This window comes from Aythya ferina (assembly GCF_964211825.1).
Source record: "Aythya ferina genome assembly, chromosome: 8".
Taxonomy (NCBI): Eukaryota; Metazoa; Chordata; class Aves; order Anseriformes; family Anatidae; genus Aythya; species Aythya ferina.
In genome coordinates, this window is record NC_140304.1 from 12,585,941 (window position 1) to 12,605,353 (window position 19,413).

Below are 19,413 nucleotides of genomic sequence, written 5' to 3' on the forward strand. Positions count from 1 at the left end.
CAGTGGGTATCAGTGGGCTCTGGGTTCTGCTGTAGTCGCAGCGCCGTGTGATTTACATTTCCCCAACCCCAAAGCTAAAGTGGAGCGAGAAGAAGTAAACAGTCACAACAAACACCCCCTTTGACTCGGCGCTTTATATGAACCAAAGCAACAAATATCCCCGTCGGTTTCAAAGGAGAAAAATTAACAGCTCCAGCTGCACTTTGGGCGGTGTCCTTTGCACCAAGACCAGCTGGAGTTCACCTTGAGACCACATCTGCACATCACGATTCGACACAAACATTTCCAGAGCCTGGGAGGTGGCATTCATCTCCTGAAATTTCCCCAGCCATAGCCCTAACACGTACTTTCACGGCCCATCCGATTAGTCCCCAGGTGTGGGCACAGCACCCTGAAGGATGAGCACGGCCCTGCCTGGTGCCCAGCTGCAGCACACGGGGGGCTCCAGAAACCCAAATCATCGAGGGGCTGCCGTCAGCAGCCTCCGGAGGGCATTTCAAGGCCCTTAGCGAGGGACCACGCCGGAGCTTTTTCCATTTCCCTGGATTAAAAATTGTCACGGAGGAAACAGAAGCGAACAGCATCGCGTCGGAGAAGTGGAACAAATGGCATTTGGCCAGCGGTCAGGCTCAGAAGGGAAAAAAAAAAAAAAACACGGTGTAAATAAAGTGTAAACAGTGTTTGCATAACATGGGATTAATAGCTCTTTTTAAAAGCAGCGTCGGGATTGAAGAGACGCATTTTGTGTGCTGGGACCTGCAAAAAGGCCGGTCAGGCAGCCCGATGGTGGCAGTGCTGAAGCAGCAGCGTTCAGCGCAGGCCTTTGGAAGAGGAACAAATGTCTGGAGCATTTCTGGACCAGCCCTCGGCATTTTGCAAGGAGCTTGGAGGCGCAGCTTTCCTCCAGGCAGGGATTTCTGCCAGGGGGCCCGGGTCCTGTTGTGCCTCTCCGATTCGATCCACCTGCGGGTATTTTTTTGTCGCTGTTGCTGGCTGAAATTTTGAGAGCGGTGATGCAGAGCAGAGCTCGCCTCCCATCCCCCAGCCCGCGCACACCCTGCATATTTTAAAGCCTGCCTCTCCGATAATTCACCCGTGCTGCTGCCACCTCTCCTCCTCCTCGAGCCCGGCTCCGGTCCGTGCCATCCCCAGCGCTGCTCCGAACCGCTCTGTGGCTCTGCACCAGGGCCAATTCCTCATTAACACAGAGGAATTAGCAGCTGCCATCCATTGATGGGGTCCGTGGGGTCCCCTTCCCAAAGTTTGGCATCGCAGCGGGGGCCAGGGTAGGAGCTGCAGAAATAGGGTCCCTGCGCCACGGTGCCACCGAGCATCGTTAGTGGCATGGTGGCAGGGGGAAGGAAAAATCTCACCCGCCACCTTTTATCCCAAAAGGATGTGAAAGAGATGCTTGGGCAGCAAATGCCTGCTCTGTCTGCTGTCTCTGCTGCTCCTGTGCCACCTTGGTGCAGAGTCCCAGGGCAAGGCACGGCAGCTCTCACCCTACACCATGGGTTGGCCCTAGTTTCTCAGCTGGATATGGCTAAAGTCATTGATAATAACCAGCCTGGAAACCAGACATCTCCAAGCAGCAGTTTTCTGTGTGGTTTCTACCTGTTCTCCTCTCCTTTTTTCTCCTTTTGTCGGTTCCAGCATCCATGGTGGGCTGTCGAATTTGCACCTTAATCCCAAAGATGATGGTAATTAAAAACTTAAGTCTCCATAAACAGATGCAAATACATTAAGGAGGCAAGGAGCTGACTTAGAGGCTAATCCCGGTGGGGCAGTGAAAGCAAAGGGGACAGTAATTCCTCCCTGCTGGCATTTCACCTGCTCCCGTGGCAGGACGAGGCTGCGGCACGGGGCAGTGCCAGCTTTGTGCTGCTGGGTCTGGGGACGGGACACGCAGGAAGAGCAGGGCAGGACACACCAAGGGCTGGTATCTTCAATCCGAGTTGATTTTTTTTGTTTTGGTTTGGTTTGGTTTGGTTTTTTTCATTATGTCCACTATCTTGAGCCATACAGGCACCCAGGTGCATTACCTGTTTCCTTACTCTCAATGGGCACCTACAGAGGTAGCTGCCACCAAAGCTTCAGCATTAGTGAGGATCCCAAAATAAGGTTGCAGGAATTAAATCCTTCATTTTCATGAACTGAATTATACTCATGTTGTTATGCCCGGCTAGGTGCTGGTTGCCCATCAATATGGACCGATGGTGGGTAAGAGCCTGGCCGCTACGTAGCTGGGTGTCCAGGACTGTTGCTCTGGTCAATTAATGTACTGCTGTGATTCACCTCATTTATTGAAAGCTGGCATTTACTTCTAGCCACACGGCATTGCCTACACCTCTCAAATCAAGTCTCTGTCTCTCTTCCAGGACGGCGAAGGCCAGACTGCGCTCCATTATGGTAAGCTGCCCCTCGCCTTGGTGGTTCCCTCTTAACAGGATGGATTTGTAGCTGGAGCTAAGTACAGAAAACAAATTTCAGCAGGAACATCAGGAGGGAAGATGGGGTTGTTTAACCGGTGACCACGTCCATGAGGAATGTGGTCTAACCTCCAAGTGGCCTGGTTACAGGCTGGTTTGGTGCCAGCTGAGAGCACAACAGATCCTCTGCTGCCAAACCAAGCAGGGCAATGTTACAGCTTGCATCACTCCTACAACTGCATGCTGGTTAGATACAAGATTTTGTAGCAGTTCTTTTAATTGAAAGATTGTTCTATCCCTAAATGAGAAAAGTAGAGAGACTAAAGTGACATATGCAGTGCTGACGTACAGGGGACAGAAAAAAAAACGATTTAATCTCTATCATAATTTTTTCCAAAATTAAGACATACCCAGTTATTATTTTTTACTCCCTCTCAGTGGCTGTCAGTGTGTAATTAAGAGCCTACTTGTCATTCTGAAGTGTTTGTGCCTCCTTCTCTCTTGCTGAGCTCTCCACAAGGACATTAGCAGGATGGCAAAATTGCTTTGTAGCCCATCGGTCCGAGACACAGCACTTGGACCTGGAGCTAGACTACCAGATTCCCGGGCCCTTGAACCAAGACTGCAATTACAGTAATGCAGGAGTGTTCCCCCTGTGATCTCTCCTGCAGGAGGCTTCATTTTTCAAATTTGTATCCCTCTGACTGAAGCAGAAAATCTGCTGCGTGGTGCTGCGGTGTCTGGAGAGCAGCACTTCGGTGCCTTGCTCTCTACCCAGCTCGTTCCAAATTTGGGGCTGGGTGTTTAACAAAAACTTAACTATTTTAACTAACGTTATTTCAGAAGTAGTTTCTCTGATCCACCTGGCCAGCTCTGATGTCTAAATAATGGGTTTTCCTTTTTTTTTTTTTTGAAATGTTGTGAGTGTTAAAGGACAATCTTCCCTTCCCTCAGGTGTTATCCCTGTGAGTCACCTGCGGGGAAGCCTCTGGGTCTCAAGCCCATGGGTCTGGTCTGCAGGAGATTTCCTTCCTAGTTCCCTTATGTAGCAGGTCTGGCCACAAATCACCCAAATCTTGAACCCCTATTAAATGAGACAATTGCTCTGATTCAAGTGCTACCAGCCTGAAACTGGGGCTCGCCAAAAAGCCGATGCCAGCTCAGTAAGGGCTCCATAACCAAGACATTCATTGCAGCACAGGCACCAGAGCAGAACGCGGCCTCCCCTTTTATTCGAGCCTTTTCTGGGAAGGGTTAAGCCCCGGGAGCGGCTGCTTTTAGGGTGTAGCCATCCCTTTTTATGAGCGAGCGCGGCCTGACAGCTGGCCTTGTGGCGACAGCTCTCCTGATTACAGCCGGCGTCGGACCTCAGGATGCACCAGGCTATAAATTCTGCCTCCTTCCACCCATCAGGGCGCTGACCCTGGGTTTAAGTGCAGGTTAAGCGGGGGCCAGTGCTCAGCTGCCTCCCAAAAGCTCCTCTGGCCTGTGGGACCAGCCGGGCACGAGCGTGGCCTCCCACTGAATGGCCTCCTGGTCTTCGCCACCCACCCATCCATCCATCCATCCATCCATCCATCCATCCATCCATCCATCCATCCCTCCCTCCTTCCATCCATCCATCCACCCGCCCACAGGGAATACAAAAATCATTGCCGCTGCCGCTCCCAGAGGAAATCAAGGCTTCTCCGAGCGCTCGCGGCCACGTGGCCGCGGGGTGGGCAGGCTCTCTATCCTCACGGGCGCTCTGTCTTCCTTGTAAAGCACCATCTGTTCGGCTCTGTCTGTGCCGTGGCAGGGCAGTGGGAGGGGACGCTGGAGGGAAAATAAATAAAAAAAAAAAAAAAGGGGGGGGGGAGAGAGAGAGAGAAAGAAATTCATCATCTGAACCCTGAGGATTAATGGAGTCGGAAGGCGAACTGCGCTGAATGAAAATTCATCTTCACCCTTGCTGGTGTCAGGGCTGCCGCTCCGGCCCCGTGACAAATAGGGGTTCCCAGGGGGCCATAAATCCACCCCCCTGGGGCACGAGGACGGGCACCGCAGATGCCGCTGCCTTGGCATCCCTGGGCTGCCCCTTTTCCACAGCCACCCCCGGGTGCTCCCTCCCCAGCCCCTCCGTCCGGGCTCCCCCATGTCCCCGCTGCCACCTGCTCCGTCATCAGCCCCGTCCCTTTCCCCTTTTTTTATCTTTTTCCATCCGAGCTCCAATCGCCGATTGAATTTATTTTAATTAAACGTTGCTGCTTGTCCCTTTGGGTCAGGACAGAAAAACTGCGGAGTAATGCAAAAGACACTCTTAATTACTACATTTAATGGCAAAAAAAAAAAAAAGAGTTAGTCGGTTATGTTGTAAAAGTTATATAATTAAATTTAATATATATATATATGAAATTAATTATATGAAAGATAATTAAAACCAAGAGACACCAATCCGACAGGACGCCGCCTTCGCAGTCGTGTAGGGCAGATGGGGCCGGGATGGTGCTGGCTTCCCTAGGACCCATGTGGGAAGGGGAGATAGAGCAATTGGGACTTTTGCTGGTGTTAGCCAGGCTGGGCTCTTCAGCGCTGAGGTTTCCTGCTTTTTTCAAGACCCTTTTTTCAACACGACGTCCCTGGGACACCCAGGGGAAGCCACCAGCCACCAGCCACCGCGCCGAACCGAACGGGGCCTGTCACCACCACCCAGCCCCTAACCCTTCCCTTTCTCCCTGCAGCCGCCGCCTGCGAGTTTTTGGACATCGTGGAGCTGCTGCTGAAGTCGGGAGCCGACCCCAGGCTGCGGGACCAGGAGGGCTGCCTGCCGGAGGAGGTGACGGACTGTAAGGCCATCAGCTCGGCCCTGCGGCAGCACGCCGCCGGCGGGCCCTAACACGGCCCCATCCAGGACATCGAGGCTTCAGAGCACGGGGTCTGGGCTTTCGGGCTCGAAGGCTGGCCCCCCGCGGGCAGGACGGGCGCAGGGCTGTGCATGCTCGGGCATTTATCGCTGTTTTTGGGGTAGAGAGGCCCGGATAAGGCCCTGCTGTTGTTTTACTGTCTTCGAGGCCGCTCCTGGCTGGGCCGCTCGCCTCTTCCCTTTGGGGCGAGGCCCGGTTTGTTTTTATTTTTCTTATTTTTTTTTCTCCTGGGTCCAAGCAACGTGTTATAAATAAAAACAAGCACAGCATCGGGACGGTGCCTCCGCGTGTTCGCCTCGTTGGGACGCCGTGGGGATGGGTGCCCCCATCCCGGGGAAAAGAGGGCTGAAATACAGCGGGGACTCGAGCCACTTCATGCGTCCTCTTTGCTGGTTTCAACCTAGCAGGAAAAAAACCCACAGATTGGGGTTTTTTTTTGGCTGACACTGATGGCTTTTGCTGTGCTGGCTCGGCCTCGGCAGGGCACGGGGCTGCTCCTCTGGCCGGGGGGCTCCAAGCCCCCTGCCCTCACCGGGGAAGCTCAGCCCTTCTGCCCACCGACACCACGGAGGGACCCTGGGCTTGACGGATGCACCAGGCAATAAAAAAATCTCTCTTAAACCCGGGGTGCAAAGCGGTAGCGACGAGGCCCCGGCTTTCAGGGAGCACATCTGGGGGCTCAGCGCGCAGCCCTGGAGATGTTTATAGCACTTTAGGTCTGTTTGTGAGGTTGGAGCCTTTCCAAAAAAAAGCAGGGGGCGGTGGGGGGGGAAGAGAAAGACATATATTATTGTTTATAATCTGCTTTATTCAGCCAAACCTTTTCCCCAACAGCCTTGCGGATTGCTGCTTAAATCCCCCAGTGCCTTTAACTACCGATACAGAAAGTGGTTAATGTGCATTCGGGCTAAGCTTGGCATCTACTCCAGGAAATCACTTTAATTGAGAAGCATTAAATGTTAAAATGATTAAAATATATAAAGCCAACACACCGGTGCCCGTGGCGGGGCTCAGCGCCCCCAGCGCCTCTCACCTGCACCCGCCTTGGGCGTTTTTGGGGTGCCCGGGGGGCAGTGGCAGGGATGGAGGTGCCCACCCTGAGCCCTCCCACCCTGCACGAAGCAGCACGGCTGGCGTGAGGTGTGCCGGATCCGCGCCGAGCTGCCAAAACTGGCATCACCCATCCCAGCTGCCGGGACGTGGCCACCAACTCGGTAAGGTTCCTCCATGGGACAAGCCAGAGCCACCCCATCTCCATCCCAGTCCTGGGGACCCCAGGCTCAACCTCACCCGAATTATTGCCCACCCAATATCCCGGGGAGGGTTTCAGGTGGCTGCTGAGCCACTGCCCCCCCGGGCGGGGAAGAAAAGCCCAGAGACAGCGGCTGCTAAAGAGCGTCCCGAGTTTATTTTACACGGCGCGCCCTCGGTGCGGCGGGCTGACCGTACACAGCTCATGCCATCGCGCAGGAGGCAGGGTACAAAGCGACGCCCCGGGCCCAAAATTTGGGGCAGGGGGCAGGAGAGGGGATGTTGTGTCTCCCCAAAGACATGGCAATAAATAAGGTTTTATTCTTTGATTTCATTTTTATTTTTTTATTTTCTCTTTTTTTTTTTTTTTTTTCCCCAGGAAACAAGACTCTCACTTTCTGGAACTGTACAAAATTTACACAGCGAGGGGAGGGGGGGGACGTTTGGCCTTGTCATGGTGTGGGGGGGTGGACAACAAACAAGCACTGCCAGTGGGGACCCCCCTGCGGGGGTCTGGCCCCCGATGTCCCCCCTCCCACCATCCCAGGGCTCCCACCAGTGGCCGGGAGCTTGGCACAGAGCAGCACCAAAGGGGGGCACGGCGGGGGGGCACATGGGTGCAGCACTGACACACCCAGCTGGGGGGCAAGGGCACGTCCTGGCGATGTGCTTTCTTCAGCTGAATGTTTAATTCTTACTCATTTATTTATTTTTTTTCTCCCTTTTGCTTTCTGGGCTCTGGCAGCAGCCCGCACACCCCAGGGGCACCGAAGGCCCCGGCAGCAGGGCTGCGAGGCGCTGAGCTGGGTTTCAGCCATCGGATCAAGTGCCTTCAGCCCACTGTGTGCGTGCACCCAAGGGTGCCAAAACCACCCCAAGGCCCCCCCCATGCTGGCTGCACCCACACTCGGTCCTGCTACCTGGAGGAGGTGTGTGGCCGGGGCTCACCCCCGTGTGCCCTTCGCTCCTCACCATGCAGCTGGCAAAATGCCCTTTTCCCCTCTGTTTTTCGGGGAAGTTGTTGCCATACCCAGGAGCAAACAGGCTCGCCTCACCCCCCTGCTCCCCACCGCCTTTGGCCGCGTCCCCTCTCCCCGTGCCAGCCCCGGGCATCCCGGCCACGACCGATATTTTGGGCCTCTCAGGCTCAAGGTTTGCAATTCCTCCGTGCCGTGCTCGCGAGGCACAGCCCGCAGTGATGCACCGCGAGCGCTCCTGCGCACCCGGGGATAAATCACGGCCCCGCAGCCGCAGGGCGACAGCTCCGCTCCCACCCCGCCGCCACCACCCGAGCCGGGAGCCAGCGGCATCACCCCCCGGGGAGGGGTCAAAAATAAACCCTTCTGCAATATAGACTTTGCCTTCCCTGATTGTCCTCCCCTCCCGCCTCCATCCCGCCCGAGCACGTGGCTCTCCGCCAACACGGGGAGGGACGAGGCTGGAGCAGGGCCGGTGCCCCCCTTCCCCACCGTGCCGCCCTCACCTCCCTTGTGCTTACACCCAAAAGCATCCGACCCCGTCCCCGCCGAGCCCCGGACATCACCGATGCCCTGGGGACGCCCCCGTTCCCCCTCCCCGTGTCCCCAAAAAGCCCTCCGTGTCCGATTCCCACGGGAGATCCTGGAAACATCTCACGTACGTCCCGGCGGGCGCCTCCGGCGGTGCTGCGTTTGCGGGCTGCTGGCGGAGGGGGTGGGAGCGGGTTTGCGAGGGGGGCCGGGGCGGGGGGCGAGCGGTGTTTAGAAGGGGGGGTGATCCATGTCGTCCAGCCAGGAGGCCGGGCTGGTGGGAAAGTCTGGGTACCCGACGCTGCTCCCCGTGGAGATGTCGGAGGTGGGGCCCCCCCCGGCCATGGCGCGCAGCGTCTGACTCACCCCCTGCGCCCCGTGTGCCACCAGCCCCAGGCCGCTGTCCATGGCGTAGTCCAGCCCGTTGAGCAAGGGCGGGTGGGACGGCAGGGACGAGATGGACGATGGCGACTGGGGGAGCCCGTAGGGGCTGCCGTCCCGCAAGTCCTGGTACGATTGTCCCGTCCCGTCCATGGAGAAGTTCCCGTTCATCAACTGTCCGCCTGCCACGTCCCCGACCGTGCCGTAAACCCTGTTGGTGTGGCCGAGCTCGGAGAGGATCTGGTCTTCTGCTGGGGAGAAGGGGGAGAGCAGAGGGGGTGTCAGTGCATGGAAAACCCCACAGACCCCCCCAGCCCCTCGCCCCTGTCCCCGCTCACCGCGGAAGCTGAGCTCGCTGTCGCTGACGCCGCAGTCCTCGGCCGAGCTCTCCTTCTCCAGCTTGCCGCCCCCGCGGCTCCGCTTGACGCTCTTGTAGAACTGCCCCCAGCGGTGCCGCCCCGCGTCCTTCTTCAGCCGCTTCTCCTTGGCCCGCCGGTTCTGGAACCACACCTGGGGCAGGCAACGGGGACGTGGGTGGCACCGCAGCACCCCCTGACCCAGCACAGCAGCGCCCAAACAGCCCAGCCCCACACACCGGGACCCCACAGCTCTGCACCACAGCTTCCAGGCACCCGTGCAGATGAGCACCCTGCAGTCTGACACCCCAGCACGGCACATCCATGACACCCAGCACCCCAGCACCCATGCAACCCAGCACCCCGCAGCCCAGCACCCCCCTTGCTGGGACCAGCCCGTCCTGGGGGCAGGGGGTCGCCCCGGGGCTCACCTGCACCACCCTCATGTCCAGCCCCGTCTCGGAGGAGAGCTGCTCCCGCACGTGCCGGGCGGGCTTGGGGGAGTTCTTGTAGGCATTCTTCAGCGTCTCCAGCTGCTTGGCCGTGATGGTGGTCCGGGGCCGCTTCGCCCCCGCCTCGGAGTCATCTGGGAGCAAACGAGCAGCGTGAGCATCCCCGAAACGTGCCTGGAGGAGCAGCCCCTGCCTAAAGCGCAGCCCACCCGCTCCGGGACCAGAAAATCCTCAAAGAACTGGATTGCCCGCTGGAGGCGGGCACCAGGTGCCGTGAGGGCCGCGCTTACCGTTCTGCTTGGCGGTCTCGTAGTCCTCCTTGCACACCAGCCTCCCGTCCTCCATCAGGTAGAACTCGTCGCCCGTGGCCAGCTGCCGGCTGCAGATGATGCAGGCGAAGCAGTGCAGGTGGTAGACGAAGTCCTGGGCTTTCCGCACCACCTGCGTGGGGGGGATGCCCTGCTGGCACGCCGTGCATTTGGTCCCGAAACGCCTGCAAGGACAAGCGGTGGCCCTGAGCCCCGGCCGGGGACGGGCACGGGTGGGCTCCGGTGCAATAAGGGCTGGGGGGGGGGATGCTGGGAGAGGGGGCAAAGTTTAAACCAGCAATCAAGCTAATTATGCATGACACTTCACACGCCGGGGTTTTATCTTCTTCAGCATGAGAGACCGGCCTAATGGATCTGAGGAAGGTTTGATTTTAATGGTTCTTTTAACTAATGCTTATAGGCTGCCTGATTTCCCCTGCAAGGACAGTACATATTTCATCCACATTAATACCAAATAAATTAATTACACCGCCCCGCTAGCATGATGAATCCCAGATTAATTCAGAATGATAGGGCTCTTACACCATAATGACAGCCCGCTGGGTGCACCGGCCGCGCCGGCGTGGGGTGGGCGCGGGGCCCAGCACGTCTCCAAGGAGCCTGCAAGAATGGTGCACGGAGCGTACAAGGAGTGTGCAAGAGGTGTGCAAGTAGCCTGCAAGAATCGTGCATGGAGCGTGCAAGGAGTGTGCAAGGAGCCTGCAAGAACGGTGCGTGGAGTTGCAAGGAACACGCAAGAGGTGCACAAGGAGCGTGCAAGGAGCAAAGAGCTTGGACAGAGCTTGCATGGAGCGTGCAAGGAGTGTGCAACAAGCGTGCATCTCGCCCCCCTGGGCCACAGACAGAAAGCAAAGGGTGCCATCGCTCCATGTGCACCCGCAGGACAGCGGGATGGGGCAGAGGGAGGGATGGACAGGACAGACAGACCCCATTTCTCCGTGCCCAAGAGCAAGCCTGCAGAAGGGCGCACTCATTGCATCAGCAAGGAACAGTGATTGGGGGAAAAAAAGTAAATAAATTTAAAAAAAAAAAAAAAAACTGGCTTTTTTGGCAGCCCCAAAGAAGCTGGCCTGAAATCCCCATGTGCCCCACAGGTCACGGAGCCGGGGTCCAGGGGCAGGTGAAATAAAGGTGAAGCGAGCGGCCGCCGTGGAGCTATCGATCGGCGCGAAATAATCCAGGCGGGACCTAATCTGAGAACATCGCTGAGCTCCCGGCTCTAATTAACATCGATTACCCACACCTTTCGGGCAGCTATTTAAATGACTTTGAGATTAATAGTCTGGAGAGCGTCGCGGGGGAAACGCTACCACCAGGGCTGGGGCGGCCGCCTGCCCGCCGAGCAATCCCAGCGGCATTTTGCGCAGTGACTTTTGGCTGCCACAGCAGCAAGGAGAAGGGGAATCTGCACAGCACCAGGGTTTATCCGTGCTGGTTTTGGCTTCCCAAGGGGCACAGAAGCCCCGCACCAAGCCCCCTGTGCCACTAAACCGGGGAAAGTCCTGCCTGGGGATTACGGCCGTGTAATCGCCATTTCGCGGTTTAGCCGGCGATGAAGGATGGGGCACGCGGCACAGCCCCCCTGGGGCTTGCAGGGGACAGGGACAGGGATGTAGCCCCTGTCCCTGAGGTGTGGCAGCTCCTTGTTGGCCCGGCTCCACCACCTGAAGCAGGATCCGTCCCTCCTCCCCTCTGCCTCACGTCACAGCAGCCAATGCCAATGTACCCGCTGTGCCCGGCCCTGGTGCAACACCCGCTGCCAGCCCTGGGGAAAACTCCCAGATTTTGCCAGCAATCATGGAATAAAGCGTCTTTGCTGAAGAGTCCATTTCTTTTTCCCTGGAAAAAGGTTTTTCTTCCCTGCAGGAGCTGGGGAAAACACCGAGGAGGGTGCATCACGCGGCTCAGGGGCCAATTGCAAAGCAGCAACAAAATGAAACGAGGTTTTTGCACACCAGGAGCAAAATAAAAGCAATAAAATTAAATAAAATTAAAAAAAAAAAAAAAAGGCAAGGGAAAACAAAAAAAAAAAAAAAAGAGGAGAAAAATGGGGGGGAAAATGTGAAAAAAAATAAAAGCAAAGGGAGAGAAGCGGCACCAGCAGAGCCCCGGAGCAGGCAGCGCTGCGCCTTGCATGGGTGGCTCCTGCCCTCTAGCTCCCAGCACCGCGGGGCTGCCAACCGAGATCAATTCGGGCTGCAAAATATAAAAGGGAGCTGGGCAGGGAGTGTGAGGGGGAGCTGGGTCTGTAGGATTAAATCCTGACAAACAGCACCCAGCCTGGGCCAGCCGGGAAGCGGCAAAATTTCCTTGTTCTAAGCACTTGGGCTTGAAAAAAAATATAGACAGGACAAAAAAAAAAAAAATTGGAGACGTGATGCTTTAAAATGGTGTGTGCTTGCCTGCTTTGCTGGTGGGGTTTTTGGGGCGCTGTACTCACTTGAAGAAGTCTTCCTTGCAGTAGACGCTGCCGGCGCGGGCGAAGCAGCGGTCGGCCAGCTGCATCTGGCAGTCGGCGCACTTGAGGCAGGAGCTGTGCCAGTGCCGGTCCAGCACCTTCAGGATGAACTTGTCAAGGATGTGCTGGTTGCAGCCGGCGCACTGGGGGATTTCTGGGGAGGGGGAGATGGAGAGAAAAGCAGCGTCAGCCCCCCCCCGGCTGCTCCGTGCGTGCACCCCTCGCTTTCCTGCGCTCTGCCACCTGTTTGCCGTGCCGGGAGCAGGGACTGAAGCCTCCTCCCCTCTGGCATCGAGGAATAGATTTCCAAAATTCGTTCCCACATGGAAAAACGTCTCTTCCTCCCCTGCTTGCTCCCACTTCACCCCGAGGACCGTGCGTGCCCGGTTTCCCCCCTGCAGGGGCTGCAGGCTCGCCCGCCGGCTCCCAGCCGCATGTTGCGGATCCCCGGTGCTGGAAAGGGGCTGAAGCAAGGGGGGGGGGGCTCCAGCAGGGCTTGGGGTAACCCTGCGGGTGGCCAACGCGTCCCTGGCCTCCTCTGCAGCCCCCCTGCTGCAGGAGGATGCGTGTGCGGTGCCTCACACACAGCATCTGCCCGCAGCCCGGCTGCTCCCGTGGATCTGGAGAGCCGGGTGTTTCTCTCTCTTTCTACCCGACCCTAGCTCGGAATAAACAGGGGGGGCTGTAAAAGTCTGCAGGAGATTGCCCGGTAAAAGCCATGCACAAAACGCTGAGACGCACGCATGAAAGAAAATTGATTTTTTGGGGAAAAAAAAAAACCCTCACGCTCATAGCTGGAGATGCTCCGGCATCAGCTCTGCCTCCCCTCCCGCCGGTGCCAGCAGAGCAGCTCACGGGAAATATCTGGGCTGCTGGGGGGATTTTTGTTCTGGCCACCACAAATCCCGGGTGGGATTAGGAGCCGCTCGGCTGCCCCCGGAGCAGTGGCTGGGCGAGCGCCTTTGCCCCGCGCACCCCAGAGAGGGATGGGCAAGGGGAGAAGGAGGGGAGAGGGAAATAAAAGGGGAAAGGAAAGGAAAGGAAAGGAAAGGAAAGGAAAGGAAAGGAAAGGAAAGGAAAGGAAAGGAAAGGAAAGGAAAGGAAAGGAAAGGAAAGGAAAGGAAAGGAAAGGAAAGGAAAGGAAAGGAAAGGAAAGGAAAGGAAAGGAAAGGAAAGGAAAGGAAAGGAAAGGAAAGGAAAGGAAAGGAAAGGAAAGGAAAGGAAAGGAAAGGAAAGGAAAGGAAAGGAAAGGAAAGGAAAGGAAAGGAAAGGAAAGGAAAGGAAAGGAAAGGAAGAAGAAAAAAGGAAAAATGAGGAAAAAAAAGGAAAAATGAAGAAAAAAGAAAAAAGGAAAAAGGGGAAGGGAAAAGGAAAAGAAAGGAAAGGATCAGAAATGACAAAATGAGAGGAATTAAAAGGCAAAAGAGAAGGAAAAAAAGGAAAAATGAAAAGAAAAAAAAGAAAAAAAATGAAAAAGAAAAGTGAAAAGAAAGGAAGAAAGGAAAGGAAATGAGAAGGTGAAAAGAAAGGAAAGGAAAGCAAAATGGAAAAAGAACAGAACAGAACAGAACAGAACAGAACAGAAAAGAAAAGAAAAGAAAAAGGTAGAAAAGACAGAAAAAGAAAAGGGCAGACAAGAAAAGAAACGGAAAATGAAATGAATATAAAAGGAAAAAAAGAAAGGAAAATAAAAAAATAAATAAAAAAGAAAGGAAAAGAAAAGGGAAAAAAGAAAGGAAAATAAAAGAGAAAAGGAAAGGAAAAGAGAAGGGAAAAATAAAAAGGGAAAAGAAAAGGTGAAAAAGAAAAGGTGAAAAGGTGAAAAGAGAGGAAAATAAAATGAAAAATAAAGGAAAAGAAAAGGGAAAGAGACAGGAAAAGAAAAGGGAAAAAGGTACGAAAAGGAAATGGAAATACAGGAAAAGGAAAGGGGGGGGAGGAAATGAAAAGAGGAAAAAAAAAATGAAAAGGAGAAATAAAGGAAAAGAAAATTGGGAAGAAAGGGGAAAAGGCAAGTAAAAGCAAAGTGGAAAAGAAAGAAAGAAAATAAAAGTTAAAAAAAAAATAATGGGGAAAAAGAAAGGAAAAGGGCACAGTAGGAAATTATATCATTACAGTCTAAACCAAACCAACATTACTTAAAATTACTTTGGGGTTACTGACAAGTCTGTCAAGTGAAGCCAGCTTATTTTATAATTCTCGAGGGCAGATAAGTTACAATCCCAGTGGCCTTCGGGCCGTATTTATTGCTGGCATTTAAGCCCGTGTCACATTAACAGCACGAGGATGAATAAAACCCCGCACACGCAGGTCCCGCAGTCCCTCTCCCCGCTTGTTTTGGGACTGCACCCAACTTCTTGCCCTCCTTTGCACCTTGCTCACCCCTGCCACAGCCCAACACCAGATTTTGGGGTCCCAATTCCACCCGGACCCTGCTCCAGAGAGATTCCGGCACTGCAATGCCCAGCCCCGGAGCGGCCGGGTCGGTGGCACCGAAAAGTGAATTATCTCACTTATTTCATAAACATACGTGCTGCTTTATGAAATGGGATTTATGTGCGTGTTTATTTGTCCGAGCGGGGAGGTGGAGGTGCTCGGGAGCTCGCAGGTTTCTCGCTGTCGAGGGCAGCGGCACGGCTTCACGTCAACACGCAAACAGTCGCGATCGGTATCACAATGCCTGCCCCCAAATTGCCGGGGGGGGGAAAAATAAATAAATATACATTCGAAAATAAAATATAAGATGAAGCAAAACTAAAAAAAAAAAAAAAAAAAAAAAAAAAAAGCAACTAAACAAAAGAAAATAAAAACAAATCAAAACGCAACGAAACAAAATAAGCCGAAGCAAAGCAAAACAAAGCCAAGCCAAGCAAAAACCGAGCCGAGGACCGGCTCTTGCCCGCGGGCTGCCCGGAGCCACACGGTGCTGCGGACCACCCCCCGGACCCCCCCCGCCCCGGGATGGGCGCACACGGAGCGGCCCCACGCGTGGCACGGCCCCGCGGGGCCCCCCCAGCCGCCCACGGTGGCGGTGACAGCGATAGGCGGGGGACAGACCTGGTGCCACCATAGCAGGCGATTTTTTAAAAAAAAAAATTATTATTTTATCATTTCGGGAAGAGCTCCCCGCAACCCCGCGGCCTCTGCCTTGCAGCAGGACGTTAATAAATAGCGCTGTTAATCACGGCCGGCAATTAGCACGAAGCACCCAGGGGCTGCCGGGGGGTGTGGGGGGGTTCTCCTGGATTTCCCCGCCCGGGGGCAGCCCCTTGCCCCCCGGGAAGACATCCCTGGGCAGGATTGGGCCCCGACATCGCGGTGCCACGGGGCCCGCTGGCTGCTCGTAGGGCTCAGCACCAGGCAATTAATTAATTAATTAATTGCACGGCTTGGGCCCCCCAGGAGGCGGGGAGAACCCGGTAGCACGTATATGTGTGTGTGTGTGTGTGTGTATATATGGACACGGCTATATAGCAAATAGATATCTATCTGCCACCAATTTCTGTGCTTAAATAAATCCGAATAACAAAATCTCGTTTGATTTTTCCCTGCTAATTCCCGCTGCACGGTTACCGCGGCAGTGGTGGGGGGGGAAGGCTGGTGGCACCCCGAGGGGCCGGGGGGGAACAGGGGCCGTGCTGGGGGCTGAATCTCCCTTCGGACACCTCGTTTATCCCTTGCTGCAGCGAGATTTTGGGGCCATAAACGCCGATTCCGCGGCTCTGCCCCGGAGCTGTCATTTGGCTGCGGGGGGAGGTCAGGATGCGGCCGTGGGACAGAGCCCCGCGGCCCCGGGGGGGGGCCCACCCGTTACACGGGGCGTGTAATTGCCTCCGGGCCCGGCCATGGGAACGAAAAGGGGCAAAAGCGGGGAAACAGCCCCAAAACCTGGTGCGGGGGGGTTGAGCCGAGCCGTCGGGACCGGCACCGGTGGCGCACGGACAGCGGCTGCGGGTGGGTGACGGCGGCCGGGCCGGGACCGGGGGGACTCGGGGGGGGTGCAGCGGGCACGGGAAGGAGATTTGGGGGTGGAGGGGGGTGAAAAGAGGGTTTGGGGGCGCAGCAGCGAGCAGATGAGGGCGAAGGCCGGCGGCAGAGCGGGACAGACAGACGGGGCACAGCCGTCTGTATCCCCCCGAAAAGCAGCCGCCCCCCAGGCAGAGCCGCCCGCTCAGCACGGCCCCGGGGCTCGGGTCCTGTTCATCCCCGCACCGTTGTCCCCTTTAATCCCCCTCTTCCCCCCCCAAAAAAAACCCACAACTTTCCCGGGGCCCCGGGGCCGCAGAGCATCGCCCGGCTCCCCCCAACGAGCTCCCCGTCCCCGGGCTCGCCGGGACGCTCCGGTTCTCCGGAACCGTTTGCAAACAACGGGAAAAAAAAAAAAAATAACAAAAATAATCAAATCAACAACAACAGCAACAAAACCGCCCCCACCGCCGGCTCCCCACCACCACCCCCGGCAGGGCAGGGTCCGGCCGGCCCCGTGGAAAGGGGGGGGGGGGGGGCAAAATCGGGGCTCTCCCGCAGCACGTCGGGGCCGGGCCGTCCCCGTGCGGTGCTGTGCCCGCAGCCCGGCGGCGGGGGGGGGCGGCTGGGTGCGCTACCTGTGGCTGTGCGGCACGTATGGCCATGTGCACACACACACATATAGATATAAATATATAAATATATAAAATATACGCCTGGTGCGGGGGAGCCCGCAGCCGCAGCGGGATCACCGCCGCCCTCCCCGTCCCGGCTGCAGGGCTCTCCCCTCCGCCGCGGCTTGCCTGTCGCGATAAACGACATAAGCGGGGTGTCGTGCGGTAGGGGCCGGGAAGGGGGCACCGCGAGCATCCCCGCACCTCCCCACCGCGCCGCGCCGCGCCGACCTCCCCGTCGGGGCCGGGCCCTCCCGGCTCCCCCCGTGCCCTGCGGCAGGGAGCGAAGCGGGGGAGAAGAGAAACGCGTCCTTACGTTGCACCGGCACGCCGAGGATCTCCGGCAGCCCCTTGACAGCCCCTTCGGCAGCGAGCGCGGAGCTCTGCATCATTTTATTGGCCCGGGGGTTGGGGGGACGGGAGGGCAGGGCAGGGCCGGCGGAGCCCCGGGGCCGGCGCTCGGAGCCCAGCCGTGCCCGTGCCGGTGCCGGTGCCGGTGCCGGTGGCGGCCCGGGCGCGGCGCCGCAGCTGTGCCCGCCCGCGCCGCCCGCCTCCCATTCATTCCCCTGCGGGGAGCGCGCCTGACGTCACCGCCCGCAGGGGGGCGGGGGCGGGGCGGGCCAATCCCCGCCCGCCCCGCGCCCTAGGGGGCGGGGCCAGCTCGGAGAAGGGGCGGGGTTTGTGGGCTTCGGGGGAGGGGCCTGCGGGGAAGGGGCGGGGCTTGCGGGGCGCGCCACGCCCCGCGCGCGGGGGTCCGGCGGCTGCGGAGCGTGGCGAGGGTGTCGCGACAGAGGGGATCGCGATATAGGGATCGCGATATAAGGGAATCGCGATATAGGGGACGAGGAGCTCTGCTTCACGAGCTTCCACGAGGGATCCCACAGCCAAACGGGACCCGGCCAGGGACCCGCGCTGCGGGTGCCCGCGGGACACCAAGAATTGGGGGGAAAAAAAGGGAAAAGGGGCGAAAATAAAACACGGGAGGATGGAGGGGAGGAATGCAGCAATTCTGGTGCTTCCTCGGGAAAAATCATCAGCCGCTGCTGGGTGTTCACCCCCGCGCCCGGTGGCACCGCAGGACCCCGGCTCCTTGCTCACCGCAGCCGTGGCCCCCCCGGCCCCCACCCCAAACCCCGCCGTGCCGTGGGGGTGTCGGCCCTGACCCCAAACCTCCCGGCCCCAAAACCCGGCTCTGCGCTGCGCTGAGCGCATCCCAGGCCCCTGCAGCCCCCACCACCTGCGGCCGGGGCCGACCCCGGGGACGCGGCTGCTGTCCCCAGCGGGTCTGGGGGAGAAGTCCCCCGGCAGGACGCGTGGCCGTGCATGGACAGCACCTCTCCTGCTCCTCCTCCTCCTCTCCTCCTCCCGAAGCGGTTCCCCAATTACCCCAGGGCTGTCGGCAGGCATCGCGCTCTCCTCCTCTCCTCCAGGCTCTGATTTATCTTTCTGTCTGGAACGCGGCTCCCCCCCCCCCCCCCTTCCCCCCCAACCCCCTTCTCCTCGGGGAATTCAATTTTCATTCATTTTTCTGCCGTGCCGGATTGATGCAGACCCCGCTGCCCCGCTCCATATCACTCATCGCGACGGCGAGCGGCCGCGGGGAGCAGCGCAGCGCCGAGTTTCCCCTAAAAAACCCCCCCGAGCATCCTCCTCTCGGGCTGCCCGCGGCTTCCCTGTGCCCCCCCCCCCGTCCCTGTGCCCCCCCGTGCCGTGTCGCTTGGTCTTTGCCCCCCCAGCCCCTTGCTGCCCCTCTGCTCCTCGCCTTGCGGGGTTTGGTGGCCGCGGGGTTTGTTTTGCCTTCGGGGGGGAGAGGGTGGCGCAGGGAGAATCGCCCAGGTATTTCCCATCCCAAACCATGAGCGAGGATTTTTTGGGGGGGGAATTCCCCCCCTCCCACCCCCTCCCAGGGTTTATTTTCTCCCCCGAGCTAAATCGGGGCGAAGTTTCGGCGCGGTGCCTGCCGGGGGGCGACCATCCCGAATTCCAGCAGGTTGCATTTCGGGGCAGTTTGGGGGATGCTCAGCTGGGTTTCCCCATTTCCAACCGCAGCAGGGCCACCCCAAGACCCCAAAAACCCCCCCAAAGCCACCCCCCCGCCCTGGGCCGCATCCCGCCCCGGCGGTGCCATTTGTGCCACCCCTGCACCAAGCTCGCCAGGTCTCAGCCCGCCTCCCGGCGCCCCCCTGCGCGACCAAACCAGGCTCAGCACGGCCCCCCCCCAATTCTTGGGCACCCCCCCACACACCCCAAATCATCCCATCCCCATCTCCCGGAGCTCGGGCACTTACCGGCGGCTGGAGAAAGCGGGGGCTGGCGGGCAGGGAGCCGGTGATTTTAATTGGGAATTATCGGACATTAAAGGCCCCCCCTGTGTGTGTGCGTCCCGTGTCCCCCCCCCTCCCCGGTGATTTTAGGGCCCGAGCAGGGGCGGCGGGGGGGTGCCGGCACAACGCTCTCGCCCACGCCGAGGAGGGAGAAAGGGAAAAGGAAAAAGGAAAAAAAAAGGACCGAGGGGAGAAAGGGAGCGGCTGGGGGGCGGCGAGCCGGGGGGGGGGGGGGGGCAGGCTGGCCTGGAGGAAAATTAAATTGCACTTGAGGGCAAATTCTATTAGGGAATAGCGCCTGGCTCCCGCAGCCTGCGGCCACTTAGGTAATTAGCTGTGGGGCCAGGGGGGTGCTGGGGGGGGGCTCGGGAAGGGGCGAGCC

The 19,413-nt window shown here is 57.8% G+C and overlaps 2 protein-coding genes across 3 annotated transcripts in view; one reads left to right on the forward strand and one right to left on the reverse strand.

Moving 5' to 3' along the window:
* The window catches only part of ACBD6 (acyl-CoA binding domain containing 6), a gene marked incomplete at its 5' end in the record, with an annotated part of 74,565 nt that extends 68,246 nt beyond the window's left edge, over positions 1 to 6,319 (forward strand). The window contains 2 exons of the mRNA XM_084527246.1: positions 2,379 to 2,409; positions 5,150 to 6,319. Of these exons, the coding sequence (XP_084383372.1) occupies positions 2,379 to 2,409; positions 5,150 to 5,304 (186 nt within the window). The 3' untranslated portion in view covers positions 5,305 to 6,319. The remainder of the gene's footprint in view (positions 1 to 2,378; positions 2,410 to 5,149) is intronic.
* Positions 6,320 to 8,073: 1,754 nt separating this feature from the next.
* LHX4 (LIM homeobox 4) lies at positions 8,074 to 19,076 on the reverse strand. Of its 2 annotated transcripts, none has more exons than XM_084527244.1 (6): positions 18,996 to 19,076; positions 12,050 to 12,221; positions 9,571 to 9,773; positions 9,260 to 9,414; positions 8,811 to 8,982; positions 8,074 to 8,723 (listed from the first exon to the last, which is right to left on the reverse strand). In XM_084527244.1, exons 2-6 carry the CDS (start codon positions 12,112 to 12,114, stop codon positions 8,323 to 8,325), a joined length of 996 nt encoding a protein of 331 aa, XP_084383370.1. In that variant the 5' UTR covers positions 12,115 to 12,221; positions 18,996 to 19,076; the 3' UTR covers positions 8,074 to 8,322. The 2 variants fall into 2 exon arrangements, with proteins under 2 accessions (XP_084383370.1, XP_084383369.1); XM_084527243.1 differs by lacking the exon at positions 18,996 to 19,076 and adding an exon at positions 17,024 to 17,114 and having other exon boundaries at positions 8,075 to 8,720.
* Positions 19,077 to 19,413: the final 337 nt, after the last annotated feature.

Excerpts from the sequence above, each read along its gene's own strand:
- LHX4 (XM_084527243.1), bottom strand. The coding sequence starts at position 17,099 with ATGATGCAGAGCTCCGCGCTCGCTGCCGAAGGGGCTGTCAAGGGGCTG. Across the intron at positions 9,415-9,570 it reads CGAGACCGCCAAGCAGAACG|ATGACTCCGAGGCGGGGGCG; the intron begins GTAAGCGCGGCC and ends GTTTGCTCCCAG. Across the intron at positions 8,983-9,259 it reads TGGACATGAGGGTGGTGCAG|GTGTGGTTCCAGAACCGGCG; the intron begins GTGAGCCCCGGG and ends TGCCTGCCCCAG.